The sequence below is a fragment of the Gekko japonicus genome, unplaced genomic scaffold (assembly GCF_001447785.1).
Source record: "Gekko japonicus isolate JY-2015 unplaced genomic scaffold, Gekko_japonicus_V1.1 scaffold336, whole genome shotgun sequence".
Classification (NCBI taxonomy): Eukaryota; Metazoa; Chordata; class Lepidosauria; order Squamata; family Gekkonidae; genus Gekko; species Gekko japonicus.
The window spans coordinates 886,791-898,864 of NW_015172014.1; the positions used below are offsets into that span (position 1 = coordinate 886,791).

The 12,074-nt window shown below is 52.0% G+C and overlaps 1 protein-coding gene across 1 annotated transcript in view; it reads left to right on the forward strand.

Moving 5' to 3' along the window:
- The window catches only part of CHRNB1 (cholinergic receptor, nicotinic beta 1), a 17,478-nt gene extending 5,739 nt beyond the window's left edge, over positions 1-11,739 (forward strand). The window contains exons 7-11 of the mRNA XM_015420328.1: positions 1,276-1,467; positions 6,085-6,308; positions 7,674-7,849; positions 9,982-10,129; positions 11,258-11,739. Coding sequence (XP_015275814.1) covers positions 1,276-1,467; positions 6,085-6,308; positions 7,674-7,849; positions 9,982-10,129; positions 11,258-11,398 — 881 coding nt within the window. The 3' untranslated portion in view covers positions 11,399-11,739. The remainder of the gene's footprint in view (positions 1-1,275; positions 1,468-6,084; positions 6,309-7,673; positions 7,850-9,981; positions 10,130-11,257) is intronic.
- Positions 11,740-12,074: the final 335 nt, after the last annotated feature.

Sequence of the window (12,074 nt, forward strand, 5' to 3'; positions counted from 1 at the left end):
GAGAGAGAGAGAGAGAGAGAGAGAGAGAAAGAAAGAAAGAAAGAAAGAAAGAAAGAAAGAAAGAAAGAAAGAAAGAAAGAAAGAAAGAAGCTTCTTGCTCCTTGTGGCCTGGGGCTTCTGGGAGCAGGGGGTGGGGCTTGTTGCATGTGCCCACCCCCTGGGCTTTTTACTGCCGGAGCTCCGCTCCTGTGCACTCTTGCAGGGAATGACCCCTGCGAGTCAGTATCACTGGTAGGGAAGGGGTGTCTCTCGTTCTGCTCTACAGGGATCCATGGCCTCGGGCCAGCTTTTCTCCTATGCCAGGGCCTCCAGGATCGAGAAGAGAGCACCTCTGGGCATACCATGTTTGTTGCAGACAGGCCGTTCAGATGGCCCAAGAGCAACCAGCTCCGCTCAGAACTGGCCAGCGAGGACAACAACAGGGGTCGGCTTGTCCTTGACCCGCTACCCGACCATCACTGGCTGGGTCCGTGCAAAGTAATCCCCCGTGGCCTGTCCAGTCGGTTAATGGCCACCAGCAGGCTGCATTCTGGGATCTTTCCTGGTAACTGAGAGGGCTCATCTGCCGCCGGTTGTGCCATGGCCATCCCCTGTACATTAAGAATATCTCTTTTGGGGTTGCTACCAAGTCTGTGGTTAAATGCGCAGACTCTAATCTGGGAGAACCGGGTTTGAATCCCCACTCCTCCTTCAGATGCAGCCAGCTGGGTGACCTTGGGTCAGTCACAAGCTCTCTCAGAGCCGTTCTCTCAAGAGCAGTCCTCGAAAGCGCTCTCTCAGCCCCGCCTACCTCGCAGGGTGTCTGCTGTGGGGAGGGGAAGGGAAAGGAGATTGTCAGCCGCTCTGAGACTCTGAGGGAAGGGCGGGGTATAGATCCAATCTCTTCTCTTCCCCTCCTCTCAAATACACAAAGGAATCACAACAGCAGGAGAAATGTCGTCCGATGTTCTCCATTTGCTCTCTCCCTTTCAAGAGTCACTTCCCTTCCCTTCTTCCTTGGTTGCCAACCTCCAGTCGGGGCCTGGGGAGCTCCTGGAATCACAGCTGGTCTCCCAACTAGAAAGATCAGTTCCTCTGGAGGAAATGGCCTCTTTGGAGGGTGGGCTCTGTGGCATGATAGCCGCTGTGGTCCCTCCGGGCCTCAGTCGAGGCCGTTCACAGGCTGGGCCCCCGAATGGCAGCTGCCAAGATGGAGAGCTCTTGAGTGTGTGTGTTCTGCGTCAGAAGGAGCCAGATTACCTCCAGGGCTTCCCCGGCCCCCTCTTCTTCCTCCAGACAACGGGCAGTGGGAGATCCGGCACAAACCGGCCCGCAAGAACACCCTCCCCGGAGACCCCCTGTACGAGGACATCACCTTCCACCTCATCATCCGCCGCAAGCCCCTCTTCTACCTCATCAACGTCATCATCCCTTGCGTCTTGATCACCATCCTGGCCATCTTCGTCTTCTACCTCCCTCCGGACGCAGGTGGGTGGGTCCCCCCCCACGGGGCAGCCTCTCAGAAGCCAACGTTCCCTCCAGGGGTCATTTCGTAGAAAAAGAGGTGCAGGAGCTCATTAGCATAATTCATTAGCATAACTTATTTGCATATGCCACACCCCCTGACATCACCGGAAGTGTGTCAGATGGCAACACCCACCACTCAGGCTCCACTGGACTGTTTTGGATTCCTAGCTATTGGGGGGGGGGAGACGTGCAGATCTGTCCTCACAAAGGAGGAAGAGCTTGTACCTGAATAAAACCTGGTCGTAAAGGTGCCACTGGACTGTTTTGGACTGGGGGGCCGGGAGGGGGGCTCTGCAACTTACCTGGCTGCTTCTTGCTCTGACTGAGGGCTGCTGGGAGCAGGGGGTGCGGCTTGTTGCATGTGCCGGCCCCCTGGGCTCTTTACTGCCGGAGCTCCGCTCCTGTGCGCTCCTGCAGGAAATGACCCCTGGTTCCCTCTAAGCTGCGGAGTCTTATTGTGAGCAAAAATTCCACTTTGGAAACTCCTGGCATTGAAGTTGTGAGCGAGCGACTGGGCTGCTGCAGAAATTACTTTGCTCTGGAGCCCCGTCCTTCCTGAGCGAAGACAAAAACGTGTGAGCCGGAGGCTAAAAACCTGTGAGCTGGCTCACACTCACTCGGCTTAGAGGGAACACTGCTCTCAGCTCCTCCGAGCTTCTCAGGGATGGCCTCTCCTCTGAGACGGAAGGCGTTTCCAAATCAGGTCAAAACGGAAGAGTGCCGCCGTCACGCAATCCTAGCTCTTCCAAATTCCTCCACTAACCCTTCCCGGCAGGACCAGATGTCCATCAGGCGATGAGACCCTTCCCCCCCCCATCTCAGGCTGGCAGGATGGCTGCAGCCAAAGTCCCTCGGTTCCCCACAGGAGAGGCACCCATCTGCCCGCCAAGCTGTGCCTTGAAACAGCCCCCCCAGCCCCCCCCCCCCCCAGAATAGTCTCTACCTCCACCCAGCAGATTGGCACATCGTTCCGTTTCACAGCTCTCCTTGAAACGCGGTTTGCCTGCTGGGTCTCTGATCTGGACGGGGCTGACAGGGGTAACCAAAGGTCCAACCGCATTCATCAACATGGGCCGAGTCAGGCCCTTTGTCCCTTAAGGTCAGTGTGGTCTTCTCAGACTGGCAGCCGCTCTCCAGGGTCTCAGGGGGCAGAGAGGCGTCTTTCCCATCACCGCCTGTTGTCGTTGCTGTTCCGTCACACAGTCGGGTCCGACTCTTCGCGACCCCACATCACGCCAGGCCCTCCCGTCTCCCTTCGTGCTCCAGAGTTTGCTCAACTTCATGTTTGTCGCCTCGATAACACTGTCTAACCGTCTCATCCTTCATCTTTGACCTTCAGTCTTTCCCAGCATCAGGGCCTTCTTCTCCAGGGAGTGCTCCCTCCCTTCTCACTGGGTGGCCAAAGTACTTGAGCTTCAGTTTCATTATCTGGCCTTCCAGGGAACAGTCAGGGTTGATTGCTTTTAGGATTGACCGATTTGATCTCCTGGCAGTCCGGGGGACCTCCTGCCTCGTCTTTTTAGCTGGAGATGCTGGGGATGGAACGCGAGACCTCCTGCATGTTGATGGTCTATCAGTGAGCCACAGCCCCTACCCAGAACTGCCTTATACTGGAGCCGCCTTATACTGAGTCAGACCATTGGTCCATTAAAGTCAGTGTGGTTTCGCAGACTGGCAGCGGCTCTCCAGGGTCTCAGGCAGAGACGCAGTCACACAGTCGAGTCTGACTCTTCGCGACCCCACGATGGACCACCTCACACCAGGCCCTCCTGTCTTCCGTCGTGCTCCGGAGTTTGCTTGACAAAACTCTGTTAGCCTTTGCCCTGCTTCATTTTCTCCTCCAAGGCCAAACTTGTCTGTTATTCCGGTTACCTTTTGACTTCCTACTTTAGCATTCCAGTCCCCTATGATGATGAGGACATCTCTTTTTTTGGTGTTAGTTCTATGAGGTGTTGCGGGTCTTCATAGAACCGGTCCACTTCAGCCTCTTCTACCTCCAGTTAGGCGTAGTGGTTAAGTGCACAGAATCTAATCTGGGAGAACCGGGTTTGATTCCTCACTCCTCCACTTGCAGCTGCTGGATGACCTTGGGCAAGCCGTAGTTCTGTCAGAGCTGTTCTTGAAAAAAGAGCCATTTCTGTCAGAGTTCTCTCAGCCCCACCGACCTCGCAGGGTGTCTGTTGTGGGGAGGGGAAGGGAAAGGAGTCTGTAAGCTGCTCTGAGACACCTTTGGGTAGTGAAGGGCGGGGTATAAATCCAATCTCCTCCTCCTCCTCTTCTTCTTCTTCTGCTGCTGCGTCAGTACTTGGGGCATAGACTTGGATTACTGTGATGTTAAACCCACCTGATGTGCAAATGTGTACCTGTGAAGTCACAATGCAACTACCAGAGAATGAGTCAGGCCCTTTTGGCCACCCAGCCCAGCCTCATCACGGGAGGAGCAGATTTCCTGGGGAAGGATTCCTTTTTTTGGCCCAGGAAGCTTGTGCTGCGGCTGTGTCCCGAGTTCCACTTGCGCTAGGAGGATTTCTAAAATTAGCTCTGGAATGGGAGTTGACCCGGCTCGCTCCACCTTTCAGCCCCTTCCATTGTTTGTCTCGCTCTCTCGTTCTCTCTCCCCATGTAACGGATGCACATGTGTGTGCTGGCTGGATCATGCCCACAACAAGAGAGCAGTTGGAGCCAGTGCTCCCTCTAAGCTGAGTTAGTGTGAGCTAGCTCACAGTTTTTTAGCCTCCGGCTCACACATTTTTGCCTTAGCTCAGGAAGGGTGGCTCCAGAGCAAACTAATTTATGCAGTAGGCAAATCGTTGGCTCACAACTTTAATGCCAGTAGCTCACCAAGTAGAATTTTGGCTCATAAGACTCCGCAGCTTATAGGGAGCACGGGTTGGTACATGTGAGAGGGTCACCATTCTTTTGGTCCAGTGTTCCGCTTTTTTAGAATGCGTGATACAGCAGACAGGAATAATCACTTATAGTTTAATCATATAACTTAATGGATAAATTCCATACTTTGTAATTCATCTGTCATCCAAAAGTACTATCAGCAATCCTGTGTTCTGCCTTTATGTAATCAACCCTACTTCTCTGTATAATGTTCTGTATTAAAGGTAAAGGTAAAGGTTCCCTTGCTCGAAAGCCAGTCGAATCCGACTCTAGGGTTGCGGTGCTCATCTCCGTTTCAAAGCCGAAGAGCCAGCGCTGTCCGAAGACGTTTCCGTGGTCATGTGGCCGGCATGACTAAACACCAAGGTGCACGGAACGCTGTTCCCTTCCCACCGAAGTGGTACCTATTTATCTACTTGCAATTTCTTGCTTTCGAACTGCTAGGTTGGCAGGAGCTGGAACTAGAGACAGGAGCTCACCCCGTCTTGCGGCACCCGGGTCTTGAACTCCTGAACTCCTGACCTTCCACAGCCTGCAGTTCAGCATCTTAACCACTTGAGCCACTGCAGCTCCTTAATGTTCTGTATTACTGTGTTATTAAAAGTTAATAAAGTTTCTATTTAAAAAAAAAATACAGCAGACAGGAAAAGACCCGGGTGGCAAGAAGTGACTGAGGGCAACAGCAAGCAACGGCTGCCTGCACAGAACCCTGTCAGAATTCATGCCACACAGGTGCATTCTGGGCTTTCCAGCCTCCCAGTGGATGAGGCCTGGAGATCTCCCAGAATTACAGCCGACCTCCAGACTACAGAGGCCAGCCCAATGTTCCCTCTAAGCTGTGGAGTCTTGTGAGCAAAAATTCTACTCTGCGAGCTCCTGGCATTAAAGTCGTGAGCGAGCGATTTGGCTACTGCATAAATGAGTTTGCTCTGGAGCCCCATCCTTCCTGAGCTAAGACAAAAATGTGCAAGCCGGAGGCTAAAAAACTCTGAGCTAGCTCACAGTAACTCAGCTTAGAGGGAACACTGGAGGCTACATCCCCCGGAGAAAAAGGCTGCACTGGAGGGTGGACTCCGGGACATTGTTCCGTGCTGAGGTCTCTCCCCAGGCTCTGCCCCCAAATCTCCTAGAGTTTCCCAGCCTGGAGTTGGCAACCGTGTTACCCAGCCACTGCGCCCTCTCTAGGAGCAGTTCACCCCCCAAGCAGACCTGCACTGCTGTGGCAGGGGCACTGGAAGGGGGGGACCCCATTTCTCTTCCCTCCCAGACTGTGGCGGCTCCAGCCTGTTTGCGAAATCTTGGGACGTGTTCGAAATTGTGACGCGGAGAGTGCCTCTGAACATGTGCAGAGCGATTCCTCCTCAAAATCAACTCACAGATTTCGCAGGCAAAGCACACAGGGTCTGATTTCTGGGCAACAGGCCTACTGCAGAGAAAGTTAACTGTGCACGCAGCCTGCTGGGCCTCCCCTCGGTGCCGTCGGACTCTAAATTTGTTCTACTACTTCAGACCAACACGGCTGACCAACTGGATCTTTCTCCAGCCTGGCTCCCTGCCCTTTGACACCCGTGAACCAGCAGTCCATCGGCACAATTAACTTCCTTAGCGGCAGGCACCCATGGGGTGTTTGGTCAGGGCCGTGTTCCTCCCCTCAGCGAGTGACCTTCCCTCCTTTCCCGCCTCCCCTAGGGGAAAAGATGACCCTCTCCATCTTCGCCCTCCTCACCCTGACGGTGTTTCTTCTCCTGCTGGCCGATAAAGTCCCGGAGACGTCCCTGGCGGTGCCCATCATCGTCAAATACCTCATGTTCACCATGATCCTGGTCACCTTCTCCGTCATCCTCAGCGTGGTGGACATGAACCTGCACCACCGCTCTCCCAACACGCACGAGATGCCCTTCTGGGTGAGGCAGGTAGGGCTCCCTGCTCCAGAGGGGCACCGGGGACCACCGGGGGTCAGCTGTGTTCCAGAGGGAGAAGGAACGGGGGCTGCCGTGGAGCCAGATCCATCTTGACATTATTTCATTACCCACATGGTCATTCAGGATCACTGTTGTGGGGCCCAGGTCACGTGGTGGTGGTGGTGGTGGAAGAGAGTGCCGTCAAGTTGCAGCCGACATGGTAGCCCTGTTGGGTTTCCAGGCAGGAGACAAGGTAGTTTGCCATTGCCTGTGTCTGCGTAGCAACCCTGGGCTTCCTTAGAGGTCTCCCATCCAAGTACGAACCAGGGCTGACCTTGCTTGGCTTCCGAGGTCCTATCAGGTCGGCCTAGCCAGGTCCATCCAGGTCACATACGCACAACAAACATGAACCAGTTTGAAAGGGCTGTAAGTGTCATGGATGTCCCACACAGACACCTGGAGACCTGCGGTTTCATGGCAGAGATCTCTAGTCCAGGGGTGTCAAACATGCAGCCCGGGGGCCAGATCAGGCCCCCGGAGGGCTTCTATCAGACCCGCAGTGGAGCTGGCTGTCTTCTGCTTCTTCTTCCAGTTCTGCTGCTGCTGCATCATCATCGTAGGTTTGCAGTTTACAGAGACACACCTGAAATATTCAAGATTGCCACAGCACAGACATTTTGATGCAGCAATTCAGAGCAAGAGGTGTCAGTTATCAGACACTGTTAAATAAACAAATATTGCAAGAGTGCTGATGTTTTAAGCATGTTTTTATTTTAAGTTAAAAAAAACCCTTTGTGTTTGTGTCCTTTATAAAGTTTATATCTCCGCTACCTGGCATTACATTTTATGACACATGTGGCCCCGCCCGACAAGTTTATGTCAGATCCGGCCCTCATCACAAATGAGTTCGACACCCTGCTCTAGTCCCTCCCAGGTTTCCGCAGTGGAGCGTCATGTCTACCTGGTGCAGGTCAACCCATTTCAAGCCTGCGTAATAGATTTGAAACTGGTTTCTATGTAAAGTTTAGAAGTGGTGTCTTGGAAGGGGTGTGTGTCTGCTTTTGTTTGTTTAAAAATATGCAGGTCGAGCACAGGTGACTGGGAGGGACATGGGGGCAATGCGGAATCAGGGCGGGGCCTCCAACAAGCCAGCGTCTTCTGGCCACACCTCTGAAGCCTCCCTTCCCGGCACCAGCCAGTTTGGAAACTCATGTTTGTCCCAACCTCCGTGGCTTCTACAAAATCTCACTTGCCTCATGGATTGTCTGAAAGTGGGCCAAACGAGGGCCGAAGGCAAGGTGCGTACCTACCTGCCTGATGCAACCAACCTCCAAAGGTACGTGGAGACTCTCTCTTTCCTCTGTCTCTTGTCTCTAGATTTTTATCCACAAACTTCCTCGGTATTTGGGGCTGCGTCGTCCAAAGCCGGAACCCACTATCAAACCCGTCCCCTTGCCCCCAAAACAGGAGCCCACGGTGAAAAGCAACCGTCGTATGGATGAGTATTTCCTCCGCACACCTGCCTGTGACTTCCTCTTCCCCAAACCTAACAGGTAAGTTTCTGACCAGAGGAGGGATCTGGGTGAAATTGCTGGAAAACTATATATCAGGAGTCCACAAGAGTGCTCCTTTCCTGATGCCTGCCAAGTGTCTTTATTAAGTCTACAGGACCAGGTGGGGCTTTTACCCAGCAAGGCTTCTGATTGGCCGCTGGAGATTTGATTGGCTGTGCCGATTTTTTAAAATGTTCCTTTGGCAACAGCTGCCACCATAGTCCAAAGATCTTCACTGTGTGACTGAAGGTCAACTGAGGCAACCATTTTGTGGCTGCCTCCACCTCCTGAGGCAGCCATTTTGTGGCAGCCATCTTGTAGCTTTGCCCACCATACTCCATCAGTATTCCAAAGCTGCCCACAGGCTCTAAAAGGTTGGGGGCCCCTATACACTGTGGCCGTGGAAATGTGCAGGGTATTTTGTCTTCTTTTACAATTTTTAGGCGAAAAATTGAAATGGGGTGGGAGGAGTGACCCATCTTGCAGTATTTCCTTGATAGCTGTTCATATCCTTCCCTTCAACAATCCACCCCTTATTACCCTACCTGTACTTTCCTTGTCCTTCCCTCCATTGGCTGAAATTCTGATTGAAAGCTCCATGGGCCAGGGATGTGTAGTCACCAGAGTGTTGGATTCCAGGCTACAGCAGACCCAGGTTTGAAACCCCTGCTCTGCCATGGAAGCTCGCTGGATGACCTCGGGCCAGTCACTCCCTTTCAGCCTATGTTGTAAAGATAAAATGGGAAAGGAAGGACCAGGCATGCTGCTCCTAGCTTCCTTGAAGAATATTTAAAAGTTTAATGAACAGTTTAAAAGAATATATGTAGCCTGTCCAAGCATCAGACTGAGCATGGATATAAAGAAAAGGTGAAATCACACAGTTCTGTAAACCTTCTATTTATTCTAAATGATATTTAACTAGGATAAGCTACTAATTCTTGGAACTGCAGCCTTTAAAAGTGCAGCATTACCTGGACAAGACGGACTTCCTAGGTAAAAGTTTAGTCCTTCATGGCCTGTACCCATAAAAACAGAAGCAGGTTTTTTCTTGTTGTCCTGAGAATGTATAATCTCCTTTTGGTAGTCCATCCCTCTCTGGGGTCAGTCATGATGTTTCTGAGCCACAGTCTCTTTCCCTGTTTCTTGTCTTTAGGTGTGACAATCTAGAAGAGGTGTTAGATGGTAGACCCTTTGTCTCACTCCAGCTAGAGCCATTTGCATAAATAAGTGCTGGAGTGTACTGTGCTTGGGGTTTGATTATTCATTCCCCCGACACCTTTCCTCTGTGCCAGATACAGACATGCAGCAGGGCTCCAGTATATGGACAGACTGCAGTCTCAATTATTGGACTACAAACGTGATCTCTAGGGTGGAGAGCAGTGTTCCCTCTAAGCTGAGTTAGTGTGAGCTAGCTCACAGTTTTTTAGCCTCCAGCTCACACATTTTTGTCTTTGCTCAGGAAGGATGGCTCCAGAGCAAACTAATTTATGCAGTAGCCAAATCGCTCGCTCACAACTTTAATGCCAGCAGCTCACAAAGTAGAATTTTTGCTCACAAGACTCCACAGCTTAGAGGGAGCATTGGTGGAGAGTGTTTCTCCGCAGCCTGTATCCTCCCACACTGCTCAGCCAAGCTGGAAGCCTTCCTCCCACAGAAGAGGCACAGATGGCAGCAATGCTCCCTCTAAGCTGTGGAGTCTTGTGAGCAAAAATCCCACTTTGTGAGCTGCTGGCATTAAAGTTGTGAGCGAGCGATTTGGCTGCTGCATAACTCAGTTTGCTCTGGAGCCCTCCTTCCTGAGCTAATTTGAAAATCTGTGAGCTGGAGGCTAAAAAATTGTGAGCTAGCTCACACTGACTCAGCTTAGAGGGAGCACTGGACGGCAGCTCCTTTGACTGGAGAAAAGCTTCTATGGTGGCCATTTTGCTTTAGGCATAGTGTTCCCCTCACCCTGGGTGACCAGCCGGCTTTCAGAAGAACCCCCTAAATGTTCATGCTTTTTTTCATGGCAACCAACATTTTTCATAAAAGGTCCCCCCTCCTTTCAGCTTAGCCAGCCTTACTTGCCAAAAAAGATATAGCCGACTCTGCTCCTGTCGCTGGCGAACACACGCCTTTCTTTCCCTTCCAAGGTTTCAGCCAGAGGTGTTCTCCACGGATATGAAGAAATTCATCGAGGGCCCCAGCCACTGCCTCGCCCTCCCCCCAGACCTGAAGTCAGCCATGGACGCTGTCATGTATATTGCCGAGCAGCTGCAGGAGCAAGACGACTATGATGCGGTGAGCGGCTGGTGGGGAGCGAGGGAGGGGAGGCAGCTGATCCGGCGGGGCTCCGGCACTGTCCTGACAGGTTGGGGTTACAGGAGCAAGCAAGGAATTCCATGCTGAGGCAGCCTGACTGTGAGACAGTTAAGAGTTTTTGAGCACCATTAAGGGAGGTCAGCCAGGGTTGATAGATCTAATGCATTGCACACAAATGCACCAAGACATTTTCTTGCTCAAGCCCCATGGAAATGGACAGGGGATGCACAGGACCACAGTTGTCCCATTAATTCCAGTTGGCCATGGCCACGAGTCTCCCCCAAGAGATTTGTGCCATCTCTAGATCAGCCAAACCAACCTTGAAAACAAATCAGGCGGTATCAGAATGCCCCTGTATAAATCGATGGTGCGACCTCATTTGGAGTACTGTGCACAGTTCTGGTCACCACACCTCAGAAAGGATATTATAGCATTGGGGAAAGTGCAGAAAAGGGCAACTAGGATGATCAAAGGGTTGGAACACTTTCCCTGTGAAGAAAGGTTAAAGCGCTTGGGGCTCTTTAGCTTGGAGGAACGATGGCTCAGGGGTGACATGATCGATTTTTATAAGATTATGCATGGGAAAGAGCAGGTCGAGAAAGAAGGACTTTTCTCCCTTTCTCACAATACAAGAATTCGTGGGCACTCCATGAAATTGCTGAGTGGTCGGGTTAGAACGGATAAAAGGAAGTCCTTCTTCACCCAAAGAGTGATTCACACATGGAATTCACTGCCACAGGAGGTGGTGGAGGCTACAAGCATGGACGGCTTCAAAAGGGAATTAGATAAGCATATGGAGCAGAGGTCCATCAGTGGCTATTAGCAGATAGGAACTCTCAGTCCAGGGCAAGTGAAGCTCTGTATTCCTGGTGCTGGGGAGGTGGGCAACAGTGGGAGGGCTTCTAGTGTCTAGTGTACTGCTGGACCTCCTGAGGCCCCCTGGTATTTTTGGCCACTGTGTGACACAAGAGTGTTGGACTGGATGGGCCATTGGCCTGTATCAACATGGGCTTCTCTGATGTTCTTATGTCCCCATCTGGTCTTCCTCGCTGCCTGTCTCTTTGGTGATTGCCTCATCATCTTCCCTTTGCTTCCCTTCCCTCCCAGCTGAAGGAGGACTGGGAATATGTGGCCATTGTGGTGGACCGCCTTTTCTTCTGGACCTTCATCATCTTCACCACCGTCGGCACCCTCACCATCTTCCTGGATGCCAGCTTCCACCTGCCCCCCGACAACCCCTTCCCCTGAGTTCCTGGCCTTCTCCCCCACACTGGGCGGGGGGCACACACACCCCCTTGCCTTTCCAACAAGGAAGACCTCAAGATCCACCAAAGAGTGAAACAAGTCAGAGAGAACTTGGTTATTTTAACATCTGCAGTGAACTCAAACTCCATGTGGCTCCCTTCAGATTTTCATCTGAAATGACCTGTGCAGTGATTGTTGGTTTTGGCTTTCCGGTTATGAGCATTAAATGGCTGGGGCCATTGGGCCTCTGGACCCACAAAGTTCATGCTGGCTACTCCAGTTCGAGAGCCAGTTTGGTGTCGTGGTGAAGTGCGCGGACTCTAATCTGGGAGAACCGGGTTTGATTCCCCACTCCTCCACTCGCAGCTGCTGGATGACCTTGGGCGAGCCGTAGTTCTGATAAGAGCTGTTCTTGAAAAAGAGCAGTTTCTGTCAAGAGCTCTCTCAGCCCCGCCTACCTCCCAGGGTGTCTGTTGTGGGGAGAGGAAGGGAAAGGAGTTTGTAAGCCGCTCTGAGACACCTTTGGGTAGTGAAGGGCGGGATATAAATCCAATCTCTTCTTCTTCTCTCTTCTCTTCTTCTTCCAGTGTGTTGGTCACTAGAAGGCTGGCGCTAGCGTTCCAATAAACCCCACAATGAATTCAATGTAAGGTAAAGGTAAAGGTTCCCTTGCTCGAAA